This window comes from Microcebus murinus, chromosome 1, assembly GCF_040939455.1.
Source record: "Microcebus murinus isolate Inina chromosome 1, M.murinus_Inina_mat1.0, whole genome shotgun sequence".
In the NCBI taxonomy this organism is placed as follows: domain Eukaryota; kingdom Metazoa; phylum Chordata; class Mammalia; order Primates; family Cheirogaleidae; genus Microcebus; species Microcebus murinus.
This window is the reverse complement of record NC_134104.1, coordinates 68,047,341-68,067,041: the sequence shown is the minus strand read 5'-3', so window position 1 is coordinate 68,067,041 and position 19,701 is coordinate 68,047,341. Positions and strand designations below refer to the sequence as shown.

General features: G+C 35.8%; 1 protein-coding gene across 6 annotated transcripts in view; it reads left to right on the top strand.

Annotated features, from left to right (window-relative positions):
- The window catches only part of TFRC (transferrin receptor), a 28,204-nt gene extending 9,384 nt beyond the window's left edge, over positions 1 to 18,820 (top strand). For 4 of the 6 annotated variants that reach the window (XM_076002579.1, XM_076002575.1, XM_076002580.1 and 1 more), the window contains 15 exons: positions 942 to 1,091; positions 1,303 to 1,408; positions 4,406 to 4,519; positions 5,131 to 5,229; positions 5,953 to 6,092; positions 7,549 to 7,706; positions 8,429 to 8,548; positions 9,582 to 9,667; positions 10,033 to 10,096; positions 10,923 to 10,990; positions 11,912 to 11,970; positions 12,190 to 12,271; positions 13,906 to 14,127; positions 15,081 to 15,221; positions 15,827 to 18,820. In XM_076002579.1, coding sequence (XP_075858694.1) covers positions 942 to 1,091; positions 1,303 to 1,408; positions 4,406 to 4,519; positions 5,131 to 5,229; positions 5,953 to 6,092; positions 7,549 to 7,706; positions 8,429 to 8,548; positions 9,582 to 9,667; positions 10,033 to 10,096; positions 10,923 to 10,990; positions 11,912 to 11,970; positions 12,190 to 12,271; positions 13,906 to 14,127; positions 15,081 to 15,221; positions 15,827 to 16,069 — 1,852 coding nt within the window. In that variant the 3' untranslated portion in view covers positions 16,070 to 18,820. The remainder of the gene's footprint in view (positions 1 to 941; positions 1,092 to 1,302; positions 1,409 to 4,405; positions 4,520 to 5,130; positions 5,230 to 5,952; positions 6,093 to 7,548; positions 7,707 to 8,428; positions 8,549 to 9,581; positions 9,668 to 10,032; positions 10,097 to 10,922; positions 10,991 to 11,911; positions 11,971 to 12,189; positions 12,272 to 13,905; positions 14,128 to 15,080; positions 15,222 to 15,826) is intronic. The other 2 variants (XM_020286935.2, XM_076002583.1) reach the window with 1 other exon arrangement.
- Positions 18,821 to 19,701: the final 881 nt, after the last annotated feature.

The following is a 19,701-nucleotide window of genomic DNA, read 5'->3' as shown; positions in this document are numbered from 1 at the left end:
GTATTCTTTGATCTCTACAGATTCTCACCCACTAACCCATACTGCAAGAAATGTTCTTAAGGTTTCTGTCCTTAGATTTTTAATATCTTCCATAGACATATGTCTCTGTGTAAAGAACAAATTCATCTTTTGCCTTTTACCAGCTTCCTACTGTTTCATTGGCACTATAATTCTTAGTTTTCCTTTCTTCCTTCTTTCCTCTCCCTCCCTCCTTCCTTCTCTTCTTCCTCCTTTCTTCCTTTTCTTCTTTCCTCCCTCCTTTCTTCCTCCTGCCCTTCCAACATTACAAGTAAACTTCCCTATTTAACTCTTTAAATTCTTTTATAAAGAAAGCCCTTTATCCAATCTATCTGCCAAAAAAAGAAAAAGGGAATCTTGGCATTTTTATTCTAGTGAATATTTTTGCATATACTATATGATAGGCAATATAGATAAAATGAGAATATAGTCTGCATACACACAAAATCAAAGACTTATAATATGCTTAGTCTATTTAGAAAGAGCCATGGGAGATCAGAACAAGGAGCAGTTTTGGGGGTTCATAATGTTTAAAGTAGGTGAAAATTGAAGCTGTACATCTTGACTTCACCAACAGTAGTACTCTTTCATTTTGCTTATAGTGTATCTCCTGGAAGCTACTTAGTTCCCCTAAAACTACCCTAAGGAGATAGGTAGTACTAGGATGGGGCTCATGAAGAAGTGCTTTATGGTGGTTAAAGAGGTTTTGATAAGTCTGAATTTACTTAAGATTTTGGGACCAATTTTTTTCTAAGTTTTTCTCTTATCTGATCAGTCCTGAAGTTTTGGGTCACAGTTCATTTATCTTAACTAGGAGGGATAATATTGAGTTATGCTATTGAAATAATTTGTTTGATCCTTCAGTTAAATATTTATTTGAAATTAAACTTAAGTTCATTTAAAAAGAGATTTTTTTCTTCTAGGCTGCTGAATGAAAATTCCTATGTCCCTCGTGAGGCTGGATCTCAAAAAGATGAAAATGTTGCATTTTATGTTGAAAATCAATTCAGTGAATTTAAACTTAGCAAAGTCTGGCGTGATGAACATTTCATTAAGATTCAGGTCAAAGGCAGGTATGTTGAAAGATGGTAAACTTATTTTATAGAAGTAGCTACTTTCAGATGTGCTAAATATAGCGAAGACTTTCAGAATAATAATCAAGGTTAAGATTTAGGGCTAAATTTCCTCAAGCCAAATAATGCAAGTCTAATGCTAAGTGTATTAAAGCTACTTAATTTTTTTCCTAAGAATGGTCTTAGTTTATTTTAACTTCATCTTTTTTAGCAGTGCTCCAAACTCTGTGACTGTAACAGATCTGAACGGTACGCTGGTATTCACGATGGATAATCCTGAGGGTTACATGGCATATAGTAAGGCTACGACAGTTACTGTAAGTAGGACAAAACAGTGCATCTCTTCCCTGTTAAATAGGGAACTCAAAAACTCATTATCTTTACTGTTCTTAGGAATTATTGTATGAATTTTCTTGTAAAATGGAAACAATCATGAGATATTTTTGTTCTCAACCCTCCAGTGCCACAGTCAAAATAAAATGCAAAGGCCTCATATTGTTTTGCAAGGCCTTGAATGACCTACTTACCTCCTTCATTCACGCTGCTCCGTCCACTCTGACCTTGCTGTTCTTCAAACACTTGAACTCAAGTATATTCCCACCTTAAGGCCTTTATAAAACTTGTCTTTCCCTTTGCCTGAAGCAGTCATCCCTTAAATATCAACATGGCTTGTTTCCTTACTTTGTGCAAGTCTCTTCTCCAGCATTACCTCATTGGGAGGGTTTATTTAATATTTTATCAAAAATATCTTCCCTGTGATTACTTTCCCCTCATCCTACTTTATTTTCCCTCATAGTACTTAATGGCACCTGACATCATGTAATTTTTTTGTTTCCACTAGAATGTAAGCTATGTAAAAAGCCAGGAATTCGTTTCCTTTCTGCCATATATAAGAGCCTTGAAGAATGCCTGACATGTGGTAGTATTTGCTAAATGAACACATTTATCAGATTCCCCCTTATGTGAAAACAGATCTCAATATCCATCTTGGCTGGTGTTTAAGGTTTAAAACCACATTTAAAACCACATTTGTATGTTAGGTATATCTACTGGGTACCTTCTAAAGCAGATGAAGTTTTATGGTTATTCTCTGCCTTCCTGAATACTTGTGCTGTATCACTTTCCCTGGCTACCTAGAAGCCAGGAGTTGGAGATGGATAGATTATTCCATTAAAGAATACTGAAGGGTCATAGTTCACCTACAAGCTTTCTATATGCAGCTACTTGGTTGTTAATGTCAGTTTATAGTTGTTCATCTGAACTCTAATATAGAGTTTAGGAACCTTATGACATCTAAACATCTAAAAGTTGATTTATACGGGCGCATCATTTTATTGCAGTAGGTTATTAAATATGAAATGTTCAATTTCAGATCAAAAGTGTAATTTAGTATGTCTCAAAACAAGAAGCAGTACAATTAAAGAATACATTTAAACTATCAACACAGTTTTGCCTTCATAATGGTAGCTTGTTTATGCCAGCAGCAAAGAAGGCTGGAGAGCAAGTGACGATGAAATCACGAAAGGCGTTTTCCACAGCTTGTTGAGAATTGAATATTTTTCCTTGCAAGAAGTGGTCCAAAGCCTGGAAGAAGTAGTAGTCAGTTGATTTAAGGTCTGGTGAATATGACAGATGACAGAGAGTTTCCAAGTTCAGCTTTTGTAACTTGAGCAGCATTGTTTGTGTGGCATGTGGCTGAGCATTGTCTTGCAAGAGGATTAGCCTGTCTCTTTTGACCAATCTCAGTGCTTAATCACAGGCATCCTCATCATTTCATCCAATTGGTTGCAGAACACATCTGCTGTAATCGACTGACCAGGTTTCATGAAGCTGTGGTGGATAATAGCGCTGGACCACCAAACACCGTTAGCTTTTTTTGATGAATATTCAGTTTTGGACTGTGTTTTGGCACTTCACCTTTATCTAGCCATTGTGCTCAACACTTGTGATTGTCAAAAAGAATCCATTTTTCATCACACGTAACAATATGATGTAGAAATGGTTCGCCTATATGTCGTGACAGCAAAGAAAGGCCAGTTTCCAGATGATTTCTCTTCTGATGCTTGTTTAATTTATGAAGAACCCATCTATCCAGCTTCTTTACCTTGCCCATTTGTTTCAAATGGTCCAATATTGTTGGAATAGTAATGTCCAATTTTGATGCTAATTCATGCGTAGGTTGATAAGAATTCACTTCCACTACGGCTTTTAGCTCATCATTATCCATTTTGGTCTCAGGTCGCTGGTGTGGCTCATTTTCAAGATCAAAATCACTAGAATGGAACTTCTCAAACCGTCTCTGCTGTACTGTGTGTTCATTAGAGGCATCCATCCCAAACACTTCGTTGATATTACAAGCTGTCAGCATTGCATTGGTTCTGTGATGGAATTTACATTCAAAAATAACATGAATTTTTGACTTATTGGTGGTTTCACAAAAATTACACTTAAAAAAATTTGAAAGATAATCACAAGCCAAACTATGCATTTGACAGAATGAGTGTGTACCTTCACAAAAATAAATGAGTGTCAAAGTGAAATGTCAGAGATATCAACTGTCAAGCTTAGTACTTAAGGAAATCAGACATTTCATACTTACTAACCTAAATAATGATGTTTACTAATTTTTGGACAGTTTTATTATCAGACCTTTCAGTTAAAACCTAATCCTATGTATGCCCTCAATTGTGTGGGGTTTGGTCATGGAAACGTCACATAATTGATGCTGCCATGACTAGCCTACATATGCCACTGTTTAACAAATCTTTTTGCGCTTTTTTCTTTCCCAGAAATATCTGAAGCAATGTAAAATACCCTTTAGATCAGGCGTCCTCAAACCACGGCCTGTAGGCCACATGCTGCCCGCCTAGGACATTTATTCAGCTCGCTGGGTTTTTTTTGCCACTGCTGCCTGTCCTGCTTAGCAGCCGACTTGTCCTGGGCCCACAATGAGCACTACTCTCCAATGGTCTGAGGGACAGTGAACTGGCCCCCAGTTTAAAAAGTTTGAGGACCCCTGTTTTAGATGAAAGGCAGCATGGGATACTGAGACACATGAATATAGGAAGCCCAAATTCACTCTGTTAACTCTGACCTAAAGTTCTAAAATTTTGCACTTGATCTTAGCCAAAAGGCCAAGAAGTGACGAAAGTTCTAAAGTTTTGACTTCAGAATTCACATATCTTTTTTAGGCCTTGGCCCCCTTTCTTCCCCTCTCATGGTTTCCTCTCAGGTTTGATTTGTAATAGCTGTCTTAGATACTAGAGTTGTTCTGGTAACTATAATGCTTACTAAATTTCATGTCTTTGTTCTAGGGTAAACTGATCCATGCTAATTTTGGCACTAAAAAAGACTTTGAGGATTTAAACTCTTCTGTGAATGGATCTTTAGTGATTGTTAGAGCAGGGAAAATCACATTTGCAGAAAAGGTGGGTATGAGAAATACATTGGTGTCTTATTCTTCAGTTAAATGATATTTCTTGTTAATTTTCTTACATTTTGAAAACTGTCAGTCTTAAACTCTTACACCTGATAATATAATTTATTTGAAGTGCTTAACAAATAAGTTCCACTTACCTAAAGTCACAGGTAACATCAAAACTATGACATATCCACTTGTACTATATTGCAGCCATTATCTTTCAATGAAAATGAAGTAATAAGATATGCTTAAATTAAATGAAAGTAGTTTAAATTGTGTCTGTGCATTCCAATTTTATGTATATATAGAATTCACTTACAAATTTGTTTTATAAAAGGAAATTAAAAGCCAAACCTACACAGACGAGACTGGAGCATATCAAAAAGACAATGGTTGTTTGGATGGGTGTTCGTTATTTTTCTTATCCATACTTTCCTTAATTCAAGAGTTTGTTTTAAGGGAGATATCCATTTTCTGAATGTTTAAGCTGTTTGAAACATTTGAGATTATTAGTCTAGTCCTCTGTAACCATTTGTCCTTTAGCATAAAATCAAGTATGTGTTCTTCTCATTTTATATGATCAGATCTTCATTTTCTGAGCTTTTTGTTTTTCTTTAGGTTGCAAATGCTGAAAGCTTAAATGCAATTGGTGTCTTGATATACATGGACCAGACTAAATTTCCCATTGTTGAAGCAGATGTTCCCTTCTTTGGACATGTGAGTTTCATTTCTTGAGTAAATGAGTTTTTGAGTTCTCCAAATTGTTACTGGATTCATCTATATTAGTAGAAATAGAATTGTGCCTTCATTAAATACACTTTTTCTGGGAGAGTTTTTTTTTTTTGTTTTTTTTTTGAGACAGAGTCTCGTTTTGTTTTCCAGGCTAGAGTGAGTGCCGTGGCGTCAGCCTAGCTCACAGCAACCTCAAACTCCTGGGCTCAAGCGATCCTCCTGCCTCAGCCTCCCGAGTAGCTGGGACTACAGGCATGCGCCACCATGCCCGGCTAATTTTTTTATATATAAATCAGTTGGCCAATTAATTTCTTTCTAGTTATAGTAGAGACGGGGTCTCGCTCTTGCTCAGGCTGGTTTTGAACTCCTGACCTTGAGCAATCCGCCCGCCTTGGCCTCCCAAGAGCTAGGATTACAGGCGTGAGCCACAGCGCCCGGCCTCTGGGAGAGTTTTAAGAGCAAGAAGATGGATGAACTATGAGGCATTATTATTGTTACTAAAAGTGCTTTATCAGTGGTGCCTTGAATTGAGAATTTGGTGTATGCCATATAAAAACAAGAGTCACATATTTTAGAGTTACTCAGACTTTTGAGACCTGAACGTGCTAAACAAAGCTTGGGCTATATAGCCTTATACCAAATCTGAATCTTATAGGGAACTTTTTGAGTAAGTGCCTAATAGAGCTAATTACCCTTTTGTTTTACTAGGCTCATCTGGGAACAGGTGATCCTTACACCCCTGGATTCCCTTCATTCAATCACACTCAGTTTCCACCATCTCAGTCGTCAGGATTGCCTAATATACCTGTCCAAACAATTTCCAGAGCATTTGCAGAAAAGCTGTTTGAGTAAGTTCTTACTTGAAACTGTCTTGCAGGATGAGATTTTATGATTAGGGAAGAATGATATGTTGATTTGATAAAATGTGAAAACAATTGGCATATTTGGGAATTTGAGCGATGGTTATCTGTTAACTTGGTATAGATAACATGAAATATTTTTTCCATGGAGTGATCTTAATGATGGACATTTGATTGATAAACTCAGAAGTCCTTGTACGGTTTACCCAGTGAATTCCTTATGCAATATTCCTGACATTGCTTCTGCTTGAGTACTTCCTGTGATGAAGCATTTGTTGCCTATGGCAACCCACTCAGTTATTGGAGAAAATCTATTAGAATTCATGTTGAACTGAAATCTTTTCCCCTATAACACTCATTTGTTCGGGGTTTTCTTTTTAGCAACATACAATGATTCCAGTTACTTTGTCTAAAAGTGAATATCCTTCTCATGACAGTTTCCAGATGCTTTATAGCCATGATTAGTTCTTCTGGATATCTTTCCTATTGTATTATTAGCATCACACTTTAAAAGCAGAATCCAGTTTGATTAGAGTACACATCAATTTTTATCTTGATGTGGACATATTTCCCACTTTGTATTACTGTAGGATGTCGATCTAGTTTCAGACTCTATGCAAGCATTTATTTGCTGTGTGACATAGAACAAGTTATGCTAACCCCTCTGATCCTGTTTCTTCAACTCAAAGAGTGGTTGGTCTCAGATGAAGAGCATCTAAATATAAAGGTTTCATAAAATAACTACGTAACTATTAATAATGCTTGGAGGCATTTGCAATAAGTGATTCTTATTGACTCATACCAAACTTAGAATCAGGTAATTACACCCATCACCTGTAAGTCTTTCCCAAACTGTCACGCCAGCCCCCTATCTTATCTTTGAGTACTCCTATGATGGTACTGTATGGTAGGAGGTAATAATTTGACCTATATTTATATAAGTAAGTCCCTTTGGAGCAGGCATTGTAGGATAACACATGACATGAAGAATTTGATAGGAGAAGATATCTAACTACCAGTAGCACAGGAATTTTTTTTAATAACTGAGATAAGAAAGTACATTACCCTTATTAGTGGAGAGGGTTGGGAGATACGAAAATATTTTAATGAACTTTCATATATAAGATCTTCATCATGAGTCCATTTTGCTATGTATTTCAAATGTTAACTATCGTTATGTATCTAGTAGTAAGGCATTCATTGGATGAGGATAGGTAGAGAATTTTTTAAAAAATTCTTTAAACTGGGCAGTAACTCATGGTTTTCAAATGACTGCCTATAAATCAAAGTAAGGCACAAATGGGTGACCACTAAAGAGTAAATTTTGTGTGTTTTTGTTTGTCTTTTAAACCTAGAATTTCATTGGACAGAAAATAGGACTGATTTTATAAACTGGGGGAAATAAACAATAGCTCAGAACTCTGATGCCTGTTTCTACTTCTAGATATATGGAAGGAGATTGTCCTTCTGATTGGAACACAGACTCTTCTTGTAAGCTGCGATTCTTACAAAATAAGAATGTGAAGCTCACTGTGAACAATGTGGTGAAAGAAACAAGAATTCTTAACATCTTTGGAGTTATTAAAGGCTTTGTAGAGCCAGGTAAAGACCTTGGTTTTTGTTCTGTTTTTCTGTTTTCCTTGCTATTAAGGATGTGGCTAGAGAAGGAGGAAGTGTAGGAACGCTGACTTGGCTTGCTTTTGTGAAGTGCTAAATCTTGTCTGTCCTAAATTGAACTGTTTAAACGTCAGCTTTATTGGGAGGTTATAAGGCCCTAGGAAATTGACTTGTTAAAAACTGACGATTATGACTAGAAAATCTATTTTAAGTTATTGACTATTAGACCAGCAGTAAGCAAATTTCTTAAGGGGACAGATAATAGACATTTTGTGGGTTATATTCAACTCTGCTATTCTAACCTGAAAACAGGCATAGACAATACATAGTGAATGGGCATGCAAGCTATAGTTTGTTGATCCCTGATTAGACTATTTTAAATGCAATCAAACAGTTATGTCATTTAGTAATAAAACCCTTTAGACTTTAAGTTGCTTATTAAGTAGTTAGTGAGCTCCAATAATTAAGTAGTCAGTGAGTAAATTTAATTGACAACATAGAAAAAATAGCAGTACTAATAAAGGAAAAAAATTAATATTGTCATGTGAATTTTTAATTCCTGGAGTCCTTTAATTAATGATCTTCAGTAAGGCTTTTTTATCCTTAATACATATACTACACTTTATCCTTCTACTAACCTTCTTTTTCTAGAAAAAGTTTGAATGCTGATTGCTGATTGTATAAGTTATCTTTTTTTTTTTTTAAAGATCGCTATATTATAGTAGGGGCCCAGAGGGATGCCTGGGGTCCTGGAGCTGCAAAGTCCAGTGTAGGAACAACTCTCCTGTTGAAACTTGCCCAGATATTTTCAGATCTGGTCTTAAAAGGTAGAGTACAAATTGATTATTTATGTACTACATATAGTTCTAGATGTTATCATCTGCTTTGCTCACTTTTGCCTATCTTATGGTTCTCTCAGACTAGATCTTTAGTTCTTAAATATAAGGCAGATAGTTTTTTGTTGTAGTTGCCTTTTAACTTTGAAACAGCTTTCCATGAAGTGTGTTTGCTGCCCTAGAAATCATCAATTTCTTTGAGACACTGGAAAGTGTTACATTGAACCCCAGTTCTTAGTTTGATATATCCAGAATGATACAGCAAATCTAATATAGTCCCTAAGGTGTGTATTTGAAAGCAGTGGCATACCTCTATACTAATGTTCTAAGGCCTAACAACTATTATAATTTTGTTCTGTTCACTTTCAAGTCTTTCTCTCATAGTACTTGCTACTCATCTGCACCCACCTATATACACATTCAAACCCACATCATGTTCTTGAAACTTTGGGTTAAAGAGTAAATTGCAGTGCTTAAATGTTATACAAAGTACATTAATGGGGAAAAATACATACCCAGGAAAGTGGTTAGGATGGAGGGCAGTGGTGCATGTAGCTCCAAAAGGAGCCATCACTAACATAATTTCTCTGGAAACTTCCTATAACTTTAATTTGTGAATTTTTATTCTGTTACATAATTGTTTTAAATAATTCAGTGTTTTAAGTAACTTACCTCTAAGCAGATTGTTCTCAAGGAAGATACGTATCATGCTTACACTATGATTTCAAATATTTATTGGTCCTGAAGTTAGGGACTCAAAGAATGGACTTGTAAAAGGGTGACCACCCATAAGCTATTCCCTACTATGAACTTGAAATCTTACTTGCAGTTGATCTCTTATCTTGTTCTTTGGATATTACTTTAAAGATTTATTCCTATTTTATTCTTTCACCTGGGATCTCAAAAGGAAAGGAAATATTTTTGGATCTGCTATGTTGAATTAGATGCTGTTCTGATTCATCTTAAGTCAGCTGCCTGCATATAACCTTTCCCACGGTAAAGCTAATTTTTTGTTCTGTTTTAGATGGGTTTAAACCCAGCAGAAGCATTGTCTTTGCCAGTTGGAGTGCTGGAGACTTTGGAGCTGTTGGTGCCACGGAATGGCTAGAGGTATTATTTATATATCATCAATTCCCAGAATGGGCACCGGAACTTGTATTGGTTTAAACAGAAGCTGTGCGGTTTTTATTTTTTTTTTTTAGAGACAGTGTCTTGCCCTGTCACCCAGGTTGGAGTGCAGTGGTGTGACATCACAGCTCATTGCAATCTCAAACTCATAGGCTCAAGTGATCCTCTCACCTCAGCCTCCCAAAGTACTAGGATTGTAGGCATGAGCCACCATGCCCAGCTTGCCTTTGTATATTTAGTCTCAATAGAATCCAGGTTTCAAATTAAATCCCTTTTAAAAATAGCAACTTTATGTGATAAATAAATAAACAAGTTAATGCATATTAATACATTATTTTTCCTTCTAGGGATACCTTTCCTCCTTGCATTTAAAAGCTTTCACTTACATTAATTTGGACAAAGCTGTACTTGGTAAGTATCCTTTTCATCAGCTGTTTATGAATTTAGGCAAACTACTTAAACAGTGGAAGAAAGCTTTATAAAACAGAACTTGCTATTGTTTTTTTACAGTTTACATTGGTCATAACCAGATCAAAAGATTCTTAGTTTTCTCTTGAATAGTCCATCAGGTTACAGAATGGGTGCAGATTGCCTTGTCAAGAGCAGTGATTTCTAAAAGAGTTTGTATGTTATTTAAAGGGTAGATGTAGCTGACAAATGAACTGAGAATAGCAAAATGTGTTAAATTGGGAAGAAAAAGGAAAGTGTTACAATTGAACTAAATGTTCATTAGGTTAGTCATTTCCTGGTTTTACCTCTGCAGCAGAATGTACTGAGTAAAGCAATCTTACTCTTGCTAGCAGATGACTGCCTTAACCTGGGTGAACAAAAATAGGTTGTGAACAAAAAAGCTTATAAACAGAAAAAAGAAAAAAATCAACCAATATGGATAATGGGGAGGCTATGCATGTGTTGGAGCAGAGGATAAGATATATGGGTTACCATTGTACCTTTCTGTTAATTTTGCTATGAACCTAAAATTACCTAAAAGTCACTAAGATTAAAGTATGAAAACTCAAGAAGAAAGACCCTCAATTGAGTCAAGTTAGAGTTAGCAAAGTTACTAAAGTACTTGACTCTTAAATTACTCTTGTCTTCTTTATTAATGGGTTAATTGTTGTATGAGGCCAATGATCTAGGTTACTGTCTTCCTATTTGTCAAGTACTTTTAATTGTAGAAGTAGTAAAGTGAAAATTCCTTGACTAGAAATGGGACATTAAAATAATTTCTTTGCAGGTACCAAAAACTTCAAGGTTTCTGCCAGCCCACTGTTGTATACTCTTATTGAGAAAACGATGCAAGATGTGAGTATATACCTAATTACAAAAAAATATGTAACTTAATTTTTTGTTGAATTTACACAAGATGAAAAACATTGATATTTAAACCATTATCAGTAACCAATAACAGGAATTTAGAATAAATTCTATAGCAGCATTATTTAAGTCATACTCTTGGCTTTTTGGTCCTTAACCTGTTGAACCACGTGAAGTGAGGGAGGTGTTTTATGAAGGGCTCCAATCTCAAACAATGTAGTCTATTTAGGAATATATAGCAAAAGGCCATGAGGCCCGAGCTATAGTGTAGGTGCCTATAGAGGATTGTATATGGAGTCAAAATGTTAAGAAAGGTCTAAGTGGACTTGAATTACACCTAACTTAAATATGAAGACCAGATGAAACATTCATTAAGTAAAACAGATATGTGAATGATCATAGTTTTGAATGAGGGAGGAACCTGTCAAAGAGAGCATTTGCCTAATGGGGTTAGAGGCTATATATTGGAGTTGGAGAAGAACAAAGGTCAGATAGCTCTTGGCTTTGATCCCATGGGGTACTAGGGATTATTACAGGATCTCAAACAAGAGAGTGATGTGTTTGCCAGTTAGGCTGACAGCATAAAATGTGCTAGAAAGAAGAAACTAAAAACAGATAGGCATATCATGAAGGCTAGAGAGGGCTTTTAAAATTGTAGTTAAGCCACCTTTAAAATGTCGTTAAGAAGGAAGACATTTTTCTCACCATAACTATAGGAACTGACAGCATGAGCTTAGTAGTAATAACTTAAGAAATTTGTTGTAACTGTCTTAAAGAAATGTTTTTCAAGAAGATATAGTAGAAGTTTAATATTTTTATAAATGTTTGTAGAGAGAAACATGTTAGTGACTAGCCTGAATAACAAAGTTCAGAGAGGTTAGTTTTAATGGTAAATTTCTTATTTTACAGGTGAAACATCCACTTACTGGGCTGCCTCTATATCAGGACAGCAACTGGGTCAACAAAGTGTAAGTTTAGAAAGGTGAATGAACAAGCTAATAGAAAAGCAGGATTGCCCAGTAGCACCTACTATGACAGCTAGAGTTCTAAACCTAACCTTGCAGTGAGCTTACCTATACCTACAGAGATTCAATTTAAGAATTTATTTGGGGGTAGGGGGAGAGTTGCATGGTAGCACATTTTGGTCTTTAGAAAATGTTCTAAATACATGTTCTCTTTCCTTGCAGTGAGAAACTCTCTTTTGATAATGCTGCTTTCCCTTTCCTTGCATATTCTGGAATCCCAGCAGTTTCTTTCTGTTTTTCTGAGGTAAGTTTGAACTCTAAAACATTATATCTGTCAACCTAAATAGCAAACAGAGAGGCTATTTAAAAGAAAATGATCTTTATTTAGGAATGGAGCATTGCAATGGGAATATGAGTGCCATAGTAAACTATGTGCATATTCAGGAAGGTAAGGAAAAACAAAGGTTTTCAAAGGAAAAATGAGTATTACATAATTGTTTTGAGATAATTATTCTTTGCTACTAAGGTCAAAAACAAGGGGGAAATCTGTCTGGGGTCGGACAGGCAGTTTCTGGACAGATGTCATCACAAACGCATTTCTTTGTGTAAGGTTGCAACAGCCATTGTGCAAAGTTGTGGTTTTTATAAAGTCTTGCGATAGTTTTGCTATAAGGCATACTAAGTGTGAGAACCCTCTCTTCACACAACCTTTCCCAGCTCTCTTTGTAAAGGGTTTGTTTTCTTTTTATTAAAGATACAGGGTCTCACTCTGTTGTCCAAGCTGGAATGCAGTTGTGCAATCATAGCTTACTACAGCCTTGAACTCCTGGGCTCAAGCAATCCTCCTGCCTACTACCTCCTCCCAGGACTAAGTAGCTGGGACCACAGGCATTCACCACCATGTCTGGCTAATTGTAAAATTTTTTATGGGGACAAGGTCTCACTATGTTGGCCAGGCTGGTCTCGAACTCCTGGCCATAAATGAACTCCTACCTTGGCCTCTCAAAGTGCTAGGATTACAGGCATGAGCCTGCACATCTGGCCAGGGTTTTTGTTTTTTCGTTTGTTTGTTTATTTAACACAAGGGACTCCATTCTGATTTTGACAACTTTCACATATCTTAGATCTTCTTATATCAACACTGAGACCAAATTTCCTATAGCAGCAGTATGGATAGTGTTGAAATAGCTGGTCACAACATCTATTTAGTTCATTAGGAAGAAGTGGGTGTCCGGTCCTATGGTTGAAGGAATTTATGGATAATTTCTGTTGATCTTCAGAAGTAATGTTTTTGAAAAAGTTCAAAATGTAGTTTGAATTTTTAAAACCTAGTAAGTGCTGTTTAACAGGTTCAGTGATTGACAAATGTACAGTCTAAAAGTAATGAATTTAGGTTATACCAAAGGATCATCAATGAGATTATCACCTAGGACAATGGTAGGGAAAATAGAATAAGAAATAGTTATCTAATAAAGGTAGAGCATCATTCTTGTTAGAAAGATAACATGAATGGACTGAGTGCAACATGATTAGGTAGAAGGTAAGTTTTAGTCTAAGAGTAGCACTTTATATTGAAAGTATATTTCGTGCACGTTATCTTTTCCCATTAATATGGGCCAAGCTTCCCAGTGAGAAGACGTGGAATACAGCCTCAAGGAATTTGGTTAGAAATCTATTCAGGGTATATGATACGATAGAACAGGGATTCTGTACAACCTGGAAGAAAGTACTTATTCTAGGTATAGAGTACATACCTGCTCTGAACGTAACAAGAATGATGTCTTCCTAAATTGGTAAATATGAGAAAAAATTGGGGTGGTAATATATTAAGAAGCAAGGGAAGAATTGCAGTTACTATTACCTTGATGGTGAAGCCAGAATGTGAGGCTTCTGCTCTTACAACCCACATGAGTACAGTTACCTAGCTTTGTTTTTCAGAACACAGATTATCCTTATTTGGGCACAACCAAGGATACCTATAAGATACTAATTGAGAGAGTTCCTCATTTGGACAAAATGGCACGAGCAGCAGCAGAAGTGGCCGGTCAGTTCATGATTAAACTTACCCATGATGTTGAATTGAACCTGGACTATGAGATGTATAACAACAAAATGCTTTCAATTGTGAGGGACCTGAACCAATTCAGAGCAGACATAAAGGTGAGCACTAATTGAAATTATGTTCTTATTGCTGAACTATCAAGCCTTTTGAAGTGTGATGTTTTGCTGTTCCTGAGGAAGGACATGTATGATTGGTAGCCAAAGTACATTTTAAAGTGAACTGAAGTATAATGTTGCTTAGAATTTGTAACTCATTTGACAGAGAAATTGGGAATCTGTGGGTTATCTAAGATAGATCACAGCAAATATTTCAGAATCTAGAGCTGTTAAATTTTCTATCATTCATTTATTCCAGGCAACCCATGAATAGGACACAAAGATCTCAACTATGAGTTTGGGCTGTATGCCTTTTGGACATGACATGAATGGAAAGAGAACGTAGCCAGTTGTTACAATTGTATTTAGTGTTGATCCTGTGTATCTAGTATTCAAACATGCAGTTAAAATAAACTAATATTAGTAAGTGGCTTCCAGCTGCTTTTATGATTGTAGGAGTCATTTAACAAATCTCTTAATTGAAGTAGATCACTAATAATTAAATATCTTTCCTTGAAACGAGTTGTTAACTGTTCAGAAGATATTCTGGTTATTACCAGGTGGAAATTACTAGAGTCTGAAGTACATTGAACCAAAATGTTTGAGGTTTTCCCCCATAGGGAAATTGAACTGGAAATAATATAGTTACATAGGATTATATACTCTTACTAATTAGTAAGTTATGTTAAATTTCTTGATAAGGATGGTTTTCTTAGGCTAAGAATAGATAATTGTAACTGTCCGCTAGGTTCAAATATATGTGTATTACCATAGTTTAGAGTGCTTGGAACCTCTTGTATAAGGTGCCAAAATCTAGCTGAGTTTTGAGTTTATCTGTGAGTCATATTTTATTAGCATTTCCTCTGTTGCCACACATAAATTAGAAAGGTATATAAAACAACATGCTTAGAAATATAACTGCTGATAATAGTGAATTTAATGTGTTTCTGTTTCAGGAGATGGGCCTGAATCTACAGTGGCTGTATTCTGCTCGTGGAGACTTTTTCCGTGCTACTTCCAGACTAACAGCAGATTTCAAGAATGCTGAGAAAACAGATAGATTTGTCCTAAGGGAAATCAATGATCGTATCATGAAGGTAAGTAAACTCTTAGTAAAAAGGGAACTAAAGTATGTTAAATTTTTAATTGGTAAATCTTATATTTCTACAAAGTGGCTTCTAGGAACCTAAACTCCTTTGCTGCTTTAAGAATTAAGGACAGATTTTTAACTCTTAGCAAGATCTAAACCCAATATATCTAGACTGAAAATAGAGACATTTGACATAGTAGTAATTTTTTTCAGCTTTAGAAATACTTTCTAGAAGAGATCATTAATGATTTTTTGCTGTCATTTTCTATTTCTGTTGTCTAATTCAGGCCTTAATCTTGTTATCCTAGTCTACCTGAAAGAAACAGAAGACTTGTGAACCTTGCATAAATATACTGCATCCAAAATCTGAATACAATTATAGTTCACTTTTACAAAGGAATTGTCAGTTTGCTTGAGAATTTTAACCTTAAAAGACTGATAGTCTGGTTCTCAGCATTCTTAAATTCAGAGAATTTTAACATTTGAAGTGAGAACAACTGTTTATATATTATATATGACATATATATTATATAGGTTTATATATTATATATATATTATGTATGACAAAAGTCACAGCACTGTGTAAGCTTGTTTTATATTTTGTTTTCATAGGTGGAATATAACTTCCTCTCGCCCTATGTATCTCCACAAGATTATCCTTTCCGACATATCTTCTGGGGCCACGGCCCTCACACTCTGTCAGCTTTAATAGAGAACTTGAAGCTACGTCAGCAAAATAACGGTGCTTTTAATGAAACACTGTTAAGAAACCAGTTGGCTCTAGCTACTTGGACTATTCAGGGAGCTGCGAATGCCCTCTCTGGTGACATTTGGGACATTGATAATGAGTTTTAAATGTGATACCCGTAACTTACATAAGAACAGCAGAGCAGTCTGGTTTCTAGACTTGTGCTGGTTATGTTAAAATTTCAGTAGGGCTACAAAACCTAATGTTAAAATTCTACCCAATCATCTTGGTACTACTAGATGTCTTTAGGCAGCAGCTTTTAATACAGGGTAGGTACCTGCACTTCAAGTTAAAGTGAATAACCACTTAAAAAACGTTCATGATAGAATTTTTTCTCTGATTATCTCTGGTATTTTAAGTGCTTTGTAATGGTAACTGCCTCTTTCCTGTTATAGTTTTGAAAACATCGGAACCAGTTATGTGAACTATTACTCTAAATCCTAAGTACATGAGCTGGTATCTTTTGTGAGAGGAAGAAAGTGGTATCTGGTGAAGGTTAAAAGTAGTGGCTTAGTGTGATCCTCCATCCTCATTTAATGCTAGATAGGAGATACCATGTCGTAAGACCTTATACTCCAAATGAGATATATTCATTTCCATAAGGTTTTAGCTGGTTTCTGCATTCCTGAATGAAACAGTTAACTTTCAGAAGAGGTGAGGTCTGAAATAGAGGTCCTTCTGCTGGATGAAATGAGGGTCAACTGTTTATTGCAGGAGCAAGGCCTTAATGTATTAACCTCAATGTTATTTATGAAAAGAGGAGACCAGAAGCCAAAGACTTAGTATATCTTCTTTTCCTCTGTCCCCTGCCCCATAAGCCTTTGTTTAGTTTTTTGTTGTTTTTTCCAAAGTATTCTGAAAGAGAACCGGTTTCAGGTGTTTAATTTCAGACTCAGTTTGTCAGACTTTAAAGAACACACTGCCAAATTTTGGCCAAAGTGTTACTATTTTGGGAAAGCTATCATTTTGGCACTGAGGTATTTATTGTTTATTTATCAGTGACAGAGTTCACTATAAATGGTGTTTTTTAAATAGAATATAATTATCGGAAGCAGTGCCTTCCATAATTATGACAGTTATACTGTCGTTTTTTTTTTAATAAAAGCAGCATCTGCTAATAAAACCCAACAGATACTGGAAGTTTTGCATTTATGGTCAACACTTGAGGGTTTTCAAAAATAGCCGCAAGCCAAATAAAATTATAAAGCTAAGTATTGGAGAAGAACTAAATTTAATTAGGGGTTGCTAATCAAGTTAGACTTCTATTTAGCTGCCCAGATAAAAATGATAGTTCTCCTAAATGCATTGAATTGAAACCAAGTTATAAATAAATGTCACTTAAGGCTGCGGTAGTACTCATGCAAAATTTTATAGCTCACTTTTCTAAGGTGCAACTTTAATTCCAGTTATGCAAAATTTCCAGTACCTTTGTCAAAAACCTAACACATTATCGGGAGCAGTGTCTTCCATAATGTATAAAGAACAAGGTAGTTTTTGCCTACCACAGTGTCTATATCGGAGACAGTGATCTCCATATGTTACACTAAGGGTGTATGTAATTATCGGGAACAGTGTTTCCCATAATTTTCTTCTTGCAATGACATCTTCAAAGCTTGAAGATCGTTAGTATCTAACATGTATTCCCAATTTCCTGTAATTCTCTATCTTTTAGTTTTAGTTGAAGAAAACATTATGGTCATTAAGCATTTGGTGAGTAAATTAAACCACTGTAAAATCAAATTACTTCCTTCAAGATTTTTTTTTAAGTTAATGTGGGTGTTGTGTTATCATTGTGGTTTCTCCAGGTCTTTTGTTTAGCGGGATAGTAGCATACATTTATAATGTTTGCTGTTGACAGATGAATTTAACTTTATCCCCTTATTTCCATATTATCTCCTATAAACTTAGTTCAGGCATGTTTTAATCCAGAATTGACCTTTTGGCTTAAAGCAGGGGGAACTTGTATAGGAGGTTTGGGGGGAGGGGGGAGTGAAGGGTATGGGGAGGTGAACTTGCAAAAAAATCTTTGATCATGTCTGCCTGTCCATTAGTATGTGGTGGTTACAAGTTAAATGTAGATACGAACAAATAAATTTGAAGATACATGAGTAAAGACTTTATTTTCAGCCATCATTGTAAACCTGATAATCAGCTGTTTGTCATAGGGCAGTTCAAAACTGCCATCTAAGAAAAAGTCCATAGGGTCTTTTAAGGTTCTTAAACTCAGTATCACTTACCTAAGTTACAATAGAACGTCCTAGACTATTGCAGCTTCACTGAATTGTTTCAGTACTCAGTGTCTTTAATCTGCAGTGTTTTATCTTGGACTGATGCTTAGTGTAGCTAAGTGAGAAGGTCATAGCTGAGGATTTCTGGCTTGGCTTGGGTATCATGCGTACATATTTTTATGAAAGCTCAGTGACTTCAAGGTGTAATATGAATAAAGAGCATATATTTTACAACAGTAAATCTCTTCCCAAACCCCTTTTCTGTGGTTAGGGTTGAGTTATTTCTAATCAGACAAGCCAGTAAGTGGTAACAGGTTTAATATTCCTGAATAAAATGTGTGTCTGACTAGTGACAACCTGCTAGTCTTCAGAACTGTTCTGGCTAAAGGTATCATGTGCATTTTGAAGGTAAAGGATAAGATGTGTGAGCTCTGTCATGATTTTCTATCCTAGAATTTGCATGACCTTTACTGTGTTTGCTCTTTGAATGTTCTTGAAATTTTAGACTTGGCCAACCTACTGCTTAGCTGTATCTTTGTAAACAGTGATAAGTCATAATTATAAACATGCTGGTACGTGCAACAATGTGAAGATTTCTTACCTGATTTAATAAAAATGCTTGAACACTGAGTTGTTTTTTTTTAAAGAGCAGTTTTAGGTCCACAGCATAATTGAGCAGGAAGTAAAGAGAATTCACATATATCCCCCATCTCTGCCACTTCTATGTACTTCCCTCATCAACATCCCACATCAGAGAGGTACATTTGTTACAGCTGATGAACTCACACTGACACATTATCACCCAAAGTGCATAGTTTATGTGGGTTTTCTCTTAGTGTTGTGCATTCTAGGGTTTTTGACAAATATGTAATGATATGTATCTACCATTATAGTATTATACAGAATTATTGCCCTAAAAATCTATCTCCATAGTTTTGCCTCTCCCAGAATGCCATGTAGTTGGAATCATAGAGAATGTAGCCTTTTCATATTGGCTTCTTTCACTAAGCAATATGCATTTAAGTTTCCTCTGCTTTTTTTCATTTCTTTTGAGCACTGATATACCATCGTCTGATGTGCCATGGTTTGTCTATCCATTCACCTAGTGAACCACATCTTGGCTGCTTCCATGTTTTTACATTCATGAGCAAAGCTGCTATTATTCTGTGTACAGGTTTTTGTGTGGGCATAAATTTTCATTTCACTTGGGTAAATACCAAGGAATGTGATTGCTGCGTTGAATGGCAAGAATATATTTAGCTTTGTAAGAAACTATACCATTTTGCCTTCCCACCAGCAATGAATCAGAGTTCCTGTTGCTCCACCTCCTTTCTAGCATTTGGTGTCAGGGTTTTGGATTTGGGGCATTCTAATAGGTGTGTAGTGGGAGCTCATTTTGATTTGCAATTCCCTGATGGCATGTTAAACATCTTTCCTTATGCTTATTTGCCATCTGTATGTTTTCTTTTTTGAGGTGGCCAGATCTTCTCATTTTTAAATCAGATGTTCAT